Here is a 15,033-nt window from a genome sequence, read left to right as displayed (position 1 = left end):
GACACGCTTGAACACAGGTTATTCATACCTGTTCAAGCGTGTGTGTGTGTATATATATGTACCCAAAACGTTTCTGAGTTTTTTTTTTATTTTTCTTCTGTTTTTTTATTTCTTTTGATTCTTTGTATCGTTTCTCTTTGATTCTGTTTATGGTTTATTATTATTATTTTTTTTATTCTGTTTCTCCATTCTCTGTATCGTTTCTCTTTGATTCTGTTTAGGGTTTATTTTTATTTTTTATTCTGTTTCTCCATCTCTCTTTCTCTATACTTTCTCAGTGTGATTTTTAATTTTTATATATATATATATATATATATATATATATATATATATATATATAATTGAATTAAAAATCACATTGATATATATACACACACACTTGAACACAGGTTATTCATACCTGTTCAAGCGTGTATATATATATATAAAATTATATATACATGACATAACTAAAAAAAAAAAATTATAGTAAAATTGTTTATGTTTCAAAAAAAAAGAAAAAAGAATGAAAGTCTTTAATAATATAAATTGTATTTATATTATAAGGGTATTTTAGGAAATAAGATCACAATACAATTCCATTCACCAACATATTGCACTGTACCAAACGAAGGAATAGGATTAGGTAGTTTATTCCAGCGTTACAACCAAACAAAAGAATAGGATTAGTTAATCTATTCCTAGTGGTAGCTAATCTTTTTCCAATGGACTAGACAATCCGCAAATGAAACGAGGCCTTAGTGTCTCCAAATTTTTATACTTTCTCATCTACATATTTTAATAATATATGTTTGCCTTGGTTTTAGAAGGGAAGCGGAGATCAGTGATAATATTAATGGCTTGCAAAAGTCCTACAAAATTTTGAAAGTTATGGTACATTATTATTTCGGATAAATGCAAAATCAGTCCCTGTGGTTGGCCTAAATTACAAATCGCTCCCTGTGGTATCAAAATGAATTTAAAGGTCGTTAGGGTATACCAAAAAAACAATTTAATCCATGAAGTCAAATACTGTTAAAACATTTAACGGATTCCGTTAAGTGACATGTCAGCTCCAATAAAATGACGACACGTGTCAATATAAACATATTAAAAATATAAATATATAAAACTTAAAAATTAAAAAATTAAAATAAAAAAAAGGGCGCCCGTATGTTTGCTCCCACCACCAGTGGTATTAAGAAACCCTATTGTTACTGCCCTGGTACTGTTGCTCTTCGGTGAGTTGGTTTTCCCCTTCTTTGCTCTTATTTAGTGAATTTGTGTTATGAGTATAAGATTGCTTTTGTCTAGTCTAACACATAATTTTCATTCAATGTTATGTAGTGAAATCCGGAAGTATCAGAAGAGTACCGAGCTCCTGAATAGGAAGCTTCCCCTTCAGAGGCTTGTTCATGAAATTGCCCAGGACTTCAAGGTGATATTTCTCTTTTTTGCGTTGTTATGTAGATGGGTTTGGTTAAATCTTTGGGCTAAATACCTGAAACCTCCCTAGGGTTTCACTTTTTTATTTTTTTCCCCCTTGGGTTTATTTTGTATCATAGGAGGTCCTTGTGGTTTTGGTAAAAGACCAAATTCGTTCTTCCATCCACTGGCTATTAGTTAACCTAACGGAACTCCACGTGGACCAATTAAAAGCTGACATCTGGCATAAGTTCCAAGTCATCAATGATGATTGTATAGTAATATGGCACCTAATTAAAAAGAAAAAAAAAAAAAAAAAAAAGATACAAATTTTAAATGCTGGGTTTTATTTATTAAATGGGTTTAACAAAGCATTAGATTGATTAAGGGTTTAAGATTTAAACATAAAACAACTAAATCAACATGATTGAAAGTAGAGAAATTTCAACACGAATGAAGAAGCAGCAGTTTAGGGAGACTTCACCCAAACCCTAGCCTCCGCCCAACCCAACACCACCCCGGCGTCCTCCCCACCTCCCCAACCGATTGCTATTCCACAAACCCCAAATCCCCGACGAACCCCAAATCCCCGATGAACCCCAATTCCCCAGTCTAACCAACAAACTCATCTTTTCCGACAAACCCACCATTCTTCCACAACCAAACCACCACACCAACCTTCTCCGACGAACCCCACTCTCCGGCGATAGACCCAACGCCCATATCTTCTCCGACAGACCCTAAGCCCCTTCTTCCACAATTTGAGAAACCCGATCCTGTCAATCTTAGACTTGTACACCATGGCATCAAGTCAGACGTACGCCTCTAAACGAAAGGAAGTTTCCTGCAACATTGAGAAGGTATGTTCTGCAAAAAATCTGCACCTTGATTTTTCTTTACGAATTTTACGAAAACTCTGCATTGATTTTACGAATTTTTATTTTTTTTCATTGTTTATTTCCATTCTTTTTTTATGTAATTTAAGGTTGCTTTATTTCTAGTATTTTAAGTCAGTTTTATTGCTTGTATTTTAAGTCAGTTCTATTTTTTGTATTTATAGTCAGTTTTATTTTGATGTGCAGACGAATTCATCAGCTGGATCTTCGTTAGTAGGCTGTAGTGAGATGTCCTTTGTATGTTATCGCAATTTACCTGCACAGTTGAAGACTTCAATGATTAGGGACAACCCTGGCAGACAATTATGGGGTTGCGCCACCTACGATTCGAGTGTAAGCAATCTTGTTTCCATTGCAAATTTGTTATGAATGTTGAATGTTGGCTTTGGATTCCATTTGTTGAGTGGACACTAATAGAGGCTATTTAACATTCAAGTTTGTGTGCAATTGGTTGTTTAAAATTTGTGTGAGTTGTTTCATGTTTGATGTTAACATTCAACTTACTTTTGTTTATCAATAGTGTAAGCAAAATTTGGTGCACGTGGTTAAGCAAAATTTGGTGCATGTATTGCTGTAATTTTGATATCATTTATTGTGAAAAAGTTCAGGATGTAACTAGTTCATTCATGTGCTGTCAATGTTTTTGTATCTTTTTGGAGCCCCGGATTTATTAAGTTGCATGAATTGCTCTCTTGTGTAGTTGCTGAAATTTTGATGGAATATTGATATCATTTATTGTGAAGAAGTTTAGCCAAGTATACTTGACATCCAATTTCCAATAAAATTATTAAGAGTATGCTTTGTTTGCCTTTGATATGAGTGACTTTTATGTAGAGGAATGCTGCCTGCAGATTTTTCAAATGGCATGACAAACCAACTTGTAAGAGGGGCATGGCTGTTCTACCTGCTTTGTTGGAGAAGGTTCGAGAACTGGAGGATGAAAAAGACAGTTGCATGGCAAGGGTTGAAGATCTATTGAATGAAAATGACAACTACCTAACAAGGGTTAAGCAAATCCAGAATGAAGGTGTCATACATATGGAAAAGATTCGAGAGTTGGAGAAGGAAAATGCCATATTTAGAGCTAGAAAGAAATTTCTTATGTATGCTTTGTTTTTGTCATGTTGTATGATGTTGTTGGTTGTTTATGTCGCACTTATGCAATGAATTTTATGTACTGGTGTATCTTTTTAACTAATGTAAACTAATTATGTACCCCTACTTATGAATTGTAAACTTGGTTTTCTGAAATTATCATTTTGTTGTAAACTAATTTTGCTTTCATTTTGTTGGGAAGTAGTTAGCATCGAGGTTTTTTATCTCAAAGAGAAGGCATGGATTCTTTGAATACTTGATATCATCTTCTATGAATTTCACGCAAGCTCTTCTCCAACTCAAACACATTTCTCCCAGAAAATGTCCCAGTTGATGACCAGATAGAACGAAAGTAAATCTGAATATGAGATCCCAATGTGTGATTCTAACTTTTCATTTACAGAAGGTTGATTACAATTTTCTCAAGGTTCAAAATGAAGCAACTACATGCATAGATTCTTTAGATGATATTTTACATCCAAAATACATCCATCCCAAACAACTCGAACATAAAATATCTACTCCATCTAAAATACATACATCCAATGTAAATACATCCAAAATACATCCATCCCATATCAAAACATTGGATCCACTATCTAAACATCAAAAAACATCCGCAAACCCAATAATCTATTGAGTTGCCCTATACTGTCCTAAACGTGATCATGCTTTGAACTGTCCTCCCACTTGTGATCCTCCAATCTGAAAGACATGCACATCCATATCAACAAGAGACATTTAAAACTAAAGACATTAAAAACTAAAGACATACTGAATTCAATACTCACCCCTACTGGTTGGCTAATTGGGCCTGTGTTGTCGACAGTGGTGGTGGGTTCACTTGCTGCTTGTGATCCTCCCCGCTACACCATATGAACAAACAATGTCATAAATACATGCTCACTATTTAAATAAAGACAACATTAATAGTTTGTTAAAATAACTAACCTTAGTTTCATTGTTTGGCTTTGCCTTCACAACCTTTTTAGGCCAAATCTTCTTGTTTGGATTGATTGGTTCACGGCAACTCCTAGCATTGTGACCCGTTTGACCACAATTTTCACAACGTACACAATACCCCTTACGAGTCACCTTGGTCGTTTCAATAGGCTCATTTTCATTCTCTCCTCTTCTTCTCACCTTTCTAGGCCTACCTCTTTGTTTTTTTGGTATAAGGGGCAGTATAGGTTCCACATCATGATCAATAGGCTACTCTTTGTAAGCTAATGGTATCAGATATATATCGGGGACATATGACTTCCTAAAAGTATCCATCGAATACCACTCACTAACATACTCCTCAGGGGCTTCCCTATGTACATAAATTGCACAAATTGCATGGGGGCATGGAATACCATTGAGTTGCCATCAACCACAACCACATGTTCTTCTGCTTAGATCAACAATCCTCCTAGGCTCATGACTATGATCGACCTCAAACTGCAATCTATTACTCCAATGGCAAATGCAGTTTCTTGACTCCTTTTTGTTTCTCTCCAATTTTTTCACAATCTTAAGGCAAATCAAATTTTTTGAAGTTTCTGCTCTTGCCCTTTTTTGATTGAGCCTGGCCATTAGTTGCTGCCTTATTAATTCCATGCATCCCAAGATAGGCTTATCTCTTGCCTCTAAGGTCCACGCATTGAAACACTCGGCAATATGGTTCATTAATATATCACTACAACGATAATCACTAAATGGATGCCTTGACCATGTTCTTGGATCAATCTTGCTAATGTAGTCGAATGCATCTTCACTCATACCTCTAATGACCGACAGATAGTGTTTGAATTGCAACTCATTAGCTGCCTGAGCTGCACCATCCAAAGCATGTTTGTATGCCTTGCCCTTGAACCCTTGTTTCTTGAAGTTTGCATGCAAGTGCTTGAGACATAATTAATGCTCCAGACCAGGCATCAAATCCTCCATGGCATTACGCAGTCCCTGATTACCAATACAAAATAAAACATGTTAATTGTTAACTAAAAAAAATACAAACAATACATAATATTCAACTTATTTATACCTTTTGTCGATCAGACATGAATGACCAAGTGTGTACTCGCAGATTGCCAATATCTTCCAATAAATAGCTCAGAAACCATGTCCATGTATACTGATCTTCACACTCACATACAGTATATGCTAGCGGATAAATGTCATCATTTGCATCCCGCGCAACGGCTGGATGCAGTTGCCCACCAAACTCGCTCTTCAAGAAGCAAGCATCGACACAAATCATGGGTCTACACGCCTCCAAGAAGCCCCTCTTGCAGGCTGCCAATGACACATACATTCGTTGGAAGAATCTGCCATTCCGTTGTATATAAGTTGATGTGCCAAGATTTCACTTCCTTAATGCATTTGCATACTCTCGCACATGTTTATATTGCTCACCTTTTTTCCTTGTCAAAATACCCAATGCCATCCTCTTTGCTCGGTGACATGCCAACAAAGTCATATTGACATTGTAATCCCTTATGATCATTTCCTTCAATGTAATTGCTTTAAAATTTGGTTGGTCCCGAAAGATGACAAAATATCAGTGTGCAGTCCACTTGATTGATGCCTTCTTGTTGTTGTAGTGAGTCCCACAATTGTGCTCTTTAATGTAACTCTTGATTTGGAAGCAGTCTTTCTTATACAACCACGATGCATGTATTCTCCATCCACAAGTTCTCTTGCAAATGGTGGTAATCCTTCCTTGTTTTCTCATTGCGCATGTATAAACTGCAAAAAGTTGCAATGCATCCTTAAATTGACGGGGGTCAACAAACTCCTGCCCAATATATAGTTCTACTATCTCTTTCAAGGTAGCCTTTTGCATCCACTGAGGATACTTCCTCCTAACATGTCTCGGTGACCCTTCACTCACATTATCACTATCTATGCTCGAGATGCCACCATCACTATTGCCATCATCTTCATCCGACTCGTTTGAAATATCCCCAATATTCTTAGATGTCTCTGTTTCATACCACGATTGAAACCATTTCATCGTCTCGTCCTTAGCTTGACTGATACATTCTTCATCCTTTTCTAAGAAAATGTCCTCTTGCTCGCCATCCGTTAGTTCAAAGTCACTCAAGTTGGACGTATGCTTTCCCTCCTTAGTGTGAATTCGTTTTTTAGGCCTATCTCTTCGTTTTGCAACCTGTACCTTTGTAGCCTGATGCTCTTTTGGATTCTCTTGCACATGTTTTTGTGGAGGCTCTTCTGCAGGCTCTTCCACATAAACTTGTGCGGGTAAATGAGAAATCATCATCACTGGAGACCTGACTTGAGTTGGAACTTCTTTATCTATAGTATGAGTCACAAATACATGCAATCTGTTTGTCTTCCCACTAGCCCTAGCCAATTCTTTGAGTATATCAATGATGTCTTTGTCGTTAGTAAATTCACATATGTAGTTATTGGTTTCATCATCAAACTTGTAGTACAACATCAATCTTGGTATGTCCTCATAGATGTACTCCAAGTAATCCTCCAATATGTTGATTATATCCCAATAACATAGCCTGTCTGCATCCAAACCTTCTATAGGCATCACATCACCTCCCACATATTTCAAATCTAGTTCACTAAAAGAACCATGATGGTGAATGAAAAGATCAACAATAGATGCAGTCATTTCTGCACATTGGCAACAAACGGGTATTTTAGCTATTTCAGTAACTGGGCTCTTATGTGCAAGTTAAACCCTAGAAACCCTAAAACAGTAAATTCAACATTAAATATAATACAAACAAGAATAGGAAACTTTATATTGTTCAGTCTACAACAAAAGGTCCAAACACATGCATGCAGTAATTGGTTTCTTGAATAAATTACTCATAAAAGTTGTTAGCAGAATTCCAAAATTCAAGATAATACAAACAAGAATAAAAAACGTTACATGTAGAAAACAACAAAAGTTCTTAACACATGCAGTATGACCATTGAATAAAGTATTTCTTAACAGGACACACATTAAATAAAGTAGGCATAAAAGTTGAATATCAATCAATGTGTCCACCAACCAAACAACAATCCAAAAAAGTATTCATTGTTAAGTAACCCTAAAACAACAATCCAATAACACGTGCAGTAGAGGCCCAACAACAATTTAAATACATGTGTAGTTCTTCACTATTTAACTGGAAACAAGTAAAAGCAACCCAAAATAACATACCACGAGTCAGGGTATGCAGATGGGCTCATTGGTCTGTCACCAGAGAGTGGGGTTCGTTGGAGAAGGTTGGTGCAGTGGTTTGGCCATGGAAGAGCGGTGGGTTTGTTGGAGAATATGAGTTCATCGGTCAGACTAGGGAGTTGGGGTTCGTGGAATAGCAGTGGGTTGGGGAGGTGGGGAGGACGCCGGAGAATGGGAGGACGCCAGAGACCGGGGAGGATGCCGGAGTGGTGTTGGGTTGGGCGGAGGCTAGGGTTTGGGTGAAGAAATTTTTGAAATTGCTCTCCTTTCAATCGTGTTGATTTAGTTGTTTTATGTTATATCTTAGACCCTTAATCAATCTAATTGTTTGTTAAACCATTTTAATAAATAAAACCCAACATTTAAAATTTGTATCATTTTTTTTTTTTTTTAATTAGGTGCCATATTACTATACAGTCATCATTGATGACGTGGAACTTATGCCAGGTGTCAGCTTTTAATTGGTCCACATGGAGTTCCGTTAGGTCAACTAACGGTCAATGGACGGAATGACGAATTTGGTCTTTTACCAAAACCACAAGGACCTCCTGTGATACAAAATAAACCTTAGGGGGGAAAAAATAAAAAAGTGAAACCCTAGGGGGGTTTCAGGTATTTAACCCTAAATCTTTTTTGGGTAATGCTTTGTTGTGTGTGACATTTTGATTGCAGACTGATCTACGTTTCCAGAGCCATGTTGTCTTGGCTCTTCAGGAGGCGGCTAAGGCCTACCAGGTAGGTCTGTTTGAGGACACCAATGCCATCCATGCCAAGTGGGTTACCATCATGCCATAGGATCTCCAGTTGACTAGGAGGATCTGCGCCGGAGGTGGCTCACAGCCCAGCCCTAGCCTAGGGGTTTACCATTACCCCTTTCCTTTTTTCTTTTTTATTTTTTTTTAAATTAATTTTTTTAGTTTTTTTTTTTTTTTTTTTTAAGTTTATATATTTATATTTTTCTAATTAAGAATGACATGTGTCATCATTTTATTGGCACCGATATGTCACTTAACGGAATCCGTTAAATGTTTTAACAGAATTGACTTCAGGGGCTAAATTATTTTTTTGGCATACCTTGAGGACCTTTAAATTCATTTTGATACTACAGGGAGCAATTTGTAATTTAAGCCAACCATAGGGACTGATTTTGTATTTATCCCTTATTATTTTTGTAGATTTATGATTTTATTTTTTCCAAGGATTAAATTCCCAAAAAATATGTTATATACCGTCAATCATATTTGTGTTCTCCTGGGCCCAAGTACAATTTTTTTTTTTTTTCAAACCATATATTTTTCCTTATATAACTGTTGACCTGTGATTTGATCATGCTCTACAAAATATGTGCCGAAGAAAAAAAAACGAAATTAAATAGCAAACCAGAAACTTACGACATGAAATGTTAGACTCAAAACATGACCAAGGAAATAAGAAACTAGAAGGGAAAGTTATATTTTACCCCGCTAAAGTTTGGGGCAATTTACAATTCGACCTCCAAAGTTTTGATTTTGGCAATCCACCCCCCCCCCCCCCCCCCCCCTCCCCTCAAAGTTTCAAATTTTTGCAATTTGACCAATTGTATCCAAAACTTTCTATATTACCCTAATTTTTTTATAAAAAATTTTAAAAAAATTCGGGGTGGTCGTAGCCACCCTTTTGCCCATCTAGTCATTTTTTCACCCCTATTTTTTTTTTTTTTTTATAAAAAATAAAAATTAGGGGCAGTAAGGAAATTTTGGGATAATATTGGTCGAATTGCAAAAATATGGAACTTTGGTGGGGTGGATTGCCAAAATTGAAACTTTAGAGGTCGAATTGCAAATCACCTCAAACTTTGAGGGGCTAAAATGTAATTTTCCCAAACTAGAAAGGTTATCTATCAAGACGTTACTTTGCATTTGACAAGCGTAATGTTTAAAAAAGGTGTTGAGGTATGTAACTGACCAATAATGAAGTATTTTTTCATTTGTGCGTCGAGGCCTGAGGACTTTTTTTTTTTCACCCGTAAAAGTATATTTTCAGAATGATCCATCCCACAAATCCTTTTTTCTTTTGAAATCCTCCGTTAGGTGGACTAAATAATTGGGTAAATTCCACATAAAATAAAATAAAAAATCCTTTTTCTAAAAATAAAATTAAAAATTTTCAATTTTTTTTTTAATAAGAATTGAAAATTTTCGTTTTTTTTTTTTGAAAAATTTTATAATATAATTTTTTTATATTTCCTTTTAAAAAAAATCATTTAAAAAAATTGAGTTTAAAAAAAAAATTCTTTTTTTAAAAACATAATAAAAAATATATATTGTTTTTTTAAATAAAAATTTCCGTTTCAAAAAAAAAATTTAAAAATTTATACTTGTATTTTTTTAAAATTAAAATTTTTGGTTAAGAAAATGATTTTTTTTTTTTTTTTTTCGAATTTATACTTGTATTTTTGTCTTATTGAGAAATCTATAGGGACATTTTTATCTTTTTGCCAGTCAACATTGTTGAAAGTTTGGAGGGACATTGTCAATTGGGTGGTAGTTTGAGAGGGGTATGTAGACTTTTCCTTAAAAAATTTAGTGTTGTGTATGGCAAGCATGTTAAATGGCACTAGACTCAGTTTGTTTCATGCACAATTTTTTTTTTTCTATAATCAAAGTAGAGATCAATATTGTTCATGATTTTTTTTTTTTTTTTGTTAAAAATAATTTCTGGTGTTTGTTTATTTGGTTGGAAGGTCATTTCTTTTGTATGCTAAAACGCTTCATTGACCTTTGATGATTGAGTTTATTTTTAAAGTTTAATAAAATAAATTTTCCATTTCAACTATGGAAAGGGATGTAGCTATATGGTATAGCACTTGTAAAATGAATTTACCTGTTTGAGGATCGATACCTCACGTCTCCAAATTCTTATTTTTGTGTTCTCTTTTACACAAGTACAATTTTTTTTTTTTCAAATCTTCTATTTTTCCTTATATAACCGTTGACCTGTGATTTGATCACGCTCTACAAAATATATGCCGAAGAAAAAAAAAGGAAATTAAATAGCGAACCCAAAACTTACGGCAAGAAATGTTAATGATAGATGACGTGAGTTTGGGAGATGTTAGACTCAAAGCATGACCAAGGAAATAAGAAACAGGGAAAATTACAATTTTTCCACCCAAAGTTTGGGGTGATTTGCAATTCGACATCCAAAGTTTCAATTTTGGCAATTGACCCCCCCCCGCCCCCAAAGTTCCAAATTTTTTCAATTCGGCCATTCCGTCAGTCAAAGTTGTTTTGACTGATGGAACAGTAGTCACATGCATTGCACATGACCACTTATGGCCTTTTCCTATCCAAAATACCCCCCTATGCCTTCAGACACGCACGCACGCCCTAACCCACTTGACCCACGCCTAACCCACCAATTCACCTTCAGTTACTTATTCCCAAACCATCACCACTTGGCTAACCTTCGTTAGCTTTTCCAAACACTTAAACAACAGTAATAATTCAAGACAAAAGGATGAGTTTAACAAAGAAGCACGAGAGAAAGCGATAGAGGAGAACCCACTTTCGCAACAATAGCTAGACAACCACTCGACAGATTCTCAATAGACAACCACCCAAACTTTGAACTTAAATCCACTTGATTTCGACGAAGTACATTTTTGCCCTTTTGAAGTCGCATATTTGCACCAAACTGTGTAGTATAAAACTATGGTTCTTGGCAATTAGGGGGTTTTCATGAGGTGGATTTTTCTTTGGTTTAGGGGTTAGTCCACGATATTGATTTATTGTTTTGTTTGTTGTATTGTACTATATTTGCCTTTGTTGGATTTATTGCGACCTTGGGTGAAGTTTTTTTTTTTTTTTTACGTTGGAACAAAAGTGGTCCCCAAAGTGTATAATGTTGTGTGAACAATCATGTGAACTAGGGTTCTTGCGCTGAAGAGAGAAACCCAGGTGGACCTAGGGTGTTCTTGCGCTGGTTCATCAATGGAGTATCCCTCAAGTCCTAGTGCATCGCTTGTTTCCACTCAAAGTAGAGCTTCGTCTTCACTGCAGCGGCTTTGCTACTGTGAGCGGCGGATGATTGTGAAAACAACTCAAACTGAGCAAAATTTCGGGAGAAGTTTCGTGGGTTGTGAAAACTATAAGGCAAGTTCTGTTTTCATTTCTTGTTTAGAGTTCAAATTTTCATGCTGGGTTCTTTATTTAGGATGAGTATTGATAATTTCTTGTTTTGGATGGCATGCTTGGGTTTTAGTTGTAGAGCCACATTTGCATTGTGGAGGTCATTTATATATTAATTGATGGGTATACTTCACATTTATGAATTTATGTTTTACACATATGGTAAGTGGCACCTTCCATGACTACATCTATACATTCCTGCCACCTCCAATTGAGTCTCATGTTGGTTATGTTTAATTCCATGATAATCATATGGCAGTTGCAAATAAAAAGGAATGGCTTGTTGCTCTTGCCAATTTTCTACATAGTGTTTGTTTATGCAGTACTAATGCTTTCCAGAAAATGCATGACCATATAGCTAAAAAGTTCATTAGGAACTAATATTTTTTGTGGTTGTTCATGTTGGTTATGTTTAATTCCATGATAATCGTATGGCAGTTGCAAATAGAATGGCTTGTCGCTCTTGCCAATTTTCTGCATGGTGCTTATTTATGCAGTACTAGTGCTTTCCAGAAAATGCATGACCATACAGCTGAAAAGTTCATTAGGAACTAATATTTTATGTGTTATGGTTGGTAATTAATATTTGTTTACTATTTTACAGATTAACCGAGATTGTGGTTGCTTTGAATGGATTGATCCTGAGTTGTGTGCCAATTGTAAAAGGGTTGGAAGTTGGTTCTGGCGAAGGCACGAAAAATTGTTATCAGAAGCAAAACGGTGTCAAAATATGGTTGAAGGTGAAGTCAGTAAGGTGAAGGTCGAAATGGAGAAAGAAAATCTGTGTGTGAAGGTAGAAATGGATAATGAAATTGCCCGGTATCATAAAGAAGTAGAGATTGGGGAGATCAAGCTCCATGCAATGAAGAAGAATTACCAAACAATTATTGTGTGTTCGTGGATAATTTGTTTAAGTGCTATTTGTGTTTTTTTTTTTTTTTTTTGTTTAAATACACTCCAAGTAGTTCGTATGAAGTTGAACTAAGGTGTACGTAATTTTGGGATCACATTGTCGTTTTTTATGGTTGTGTCATTTTGGTGATCCACAATGTCGTCTTTTGTGCTTGTGTAATTTTGGGAGCATAATGTGGTATGTTGTAGAGTCGTGTAATTCTGGAAGCACATTGTGGTTGTAATGTGGTTTTTAACAAAACATGTAACGTACTATATGCCTTTTTGTAATTGGTAATGAAGTTATTAGTTGCTATATTATTGTGTATTTATGGTTTATGTTAACATGAATTGAGTATGTAACATGTGTTTGAGCATAAGACTACATGCTATCTTGAGTAATTGAGTATATAATGTTTGAGCAAATAATAATAGAACCAGGTTTTGGGGATGATATGTTTGAGCATATAACATCTTCCATATTTGCAACAATAATTAGGATATTAATTTTCAACAATAATTAGGATATGCCTTTTTGTGACAATAATTTTGAAGCTGCCATGCACTAAGATTAGTGCATAGAAAGCTTCAATATTTGCAATCCCTAAATATAGATTCAAAACCATCTATATACTTAAACCATCTAATTCTAGAATAGTCCTCAACAATAGTCGATATAGTTGATACACACATCCAAGTTCAAAACATGTTAATTTTCATACACATTCAGAGTAATCCTCAACAATAGTCTTCAACAAAACATCTTCATCTCCATTCAAATTCACAAATTCCATACAAAATAGGTCCATATACATGTTAATTTCAGTACACAGGAACCTGCAATCCTCAACAATAGTCTTCAACAAAACATCTTCATCATCATTCACATTCACAAATTCCATACAAAATAGGTTCATATACATGTTAATTTCCATACACAGGAACCTACAGTCCTCAACAATAGTCTTCAACAAAATAGCTTCATCTCCATACACATTACCAACTTCCATAGACATTAACAAGTTTTCCATACACATTACATAGCAAAAAAAAAAAAAAGACAAATATACGACTACATGACCATGACATTATGGCTTCCACCCTAGATTCACCCGTTTTCTCTTTGCTTCCATAATTTCAATTCCCTTATGTATTGTGATGTGCAAATTATAAATGCATTCGCAAGCGCATGAGTCGTGTGCAGTATAGTGTGTGCAAGTGCAAGGTCGATCCACAAGGAATTGTGTTTGCAAAAATCAATTTCTAATTTAAATCAATCATATTTTGACCTAATTATGCATTTTGTGATTTTGACGTGTAAACAAAACATAAACTAAAGAAAATAATGAAATCAAATGAATTAAAACACTAATGTTTCAGAATTCACTTCCCCAAATCTTAACTCTATATTCTTGTATTTGCTCATACAACCAACATACTATTATACTCAAAATGTTGTTCGATGTTTTACAAAAATGTAGTTTAAATCATTCAATGAATCCACCCGTTTTACAAATCACAACAAATATCTTATTGAAATTAAATCATCCTATGTATCCGTTTGATTAACGAATCACAATAGATATCCGATTTCAATCGAATGATTTGATGTATCCGAAGGATGAAACACATCAAATATCCAATTCCAACACATAATCACTCATAACATTCAATTAAAAGAGATGAATCAACCAATTGAATGGAAAATTACAACATTCTTATTCAAAGTCAAAATTGTACGAACAACTAACGAGAATATATGAGTTTGTCAATGACGAAGCTTCATTTTCAACCTTAGTTGAAGAACTTAGCCTCTCATGACTAAACACAACATAATGAATTCAATTGAAAGCATAAAATTAATCACACTTACAAAAGAACGAAAAATAGGAGCTCGAAAATCGTGAAGACTCGAAAATAGTCAGAGAACGGCGCCTCCAATCCCCTTCTACAAGAAAAAAATATGTTATTTATAACATAAACTAGGGTTTTGGCACTGTGCGATCGAGTGCACTCGGGACTTCATTAGATCTTCCACAGTGCAAGCGTGCGCTTGAGCGCACATTGCATGGGCTCGAGCGCAGATTCGCTCGATTGCCGCACTATGTGCTTGATCGCTCTTCTAAAGGACTTCAACTTCGTTGCAATTTTCACCTTCAAACCAGTGTTTTCTCTCAATGACCTACAAAACACTAAAACACCAAAATTACAAAAAAAAAAAAAAAAAAAAAAAAAACAGAAAACAAGAAAGCTAAGGGCTTAACAAATACAAGTTAAGGGACCCAAATATGCAATATTTGGCATTCACCAAATACCCCCAAACTTACATTTTGCTAGTCCCTTAGCAAAACAAAATGAAAAACAACATCATAACAAGAAACAT

General features: G+C 35.1%; 1 protein-coding gene across 1 annotated transcript; it reads left to right on the top strand.

Annotated features, from left to right (window-relative positions):
- Positions 1-1,152: 1,152 nt before the first annotated feature.
- Positions 1,153-8,385, top strand: LOC148583665 (histone H3-like 1). Its single transcript, XM_088510739.1, has 3 exons — positions 1,153-1,220; positions 1,327-1,417; positions 8,263-8,385. The coding sequence occupies exons 1-3, from the start codon at positions 1,153-1,155 to the stop codon at positions 8,383-8,385; spliced, it is 282 nt and encodes a 93-aa protein (XP_088366865.1).
- Positions 8,386-15,033: the final 6,648 nt, after the last annotated feature.

This window comes from Corylus avellana, chromosome 9 (assembly GCF_965113065.1).
Source record: "Corylus avellana chromosome 9, dhCorAvel1.hap1.2, whole genome shotgun sequence".
In the NCBI taxonomy this organism is placed as follows: domain Eukaryota; kingdom Viridiplantae; phylum Streptophyta; class Magnoliopsida; order Fagales; family Betulaceae; genus Corylus; species Corylus avellana.
This window is presented reverse-complemented; position numbering and strand designations above follow the sequence as displayed.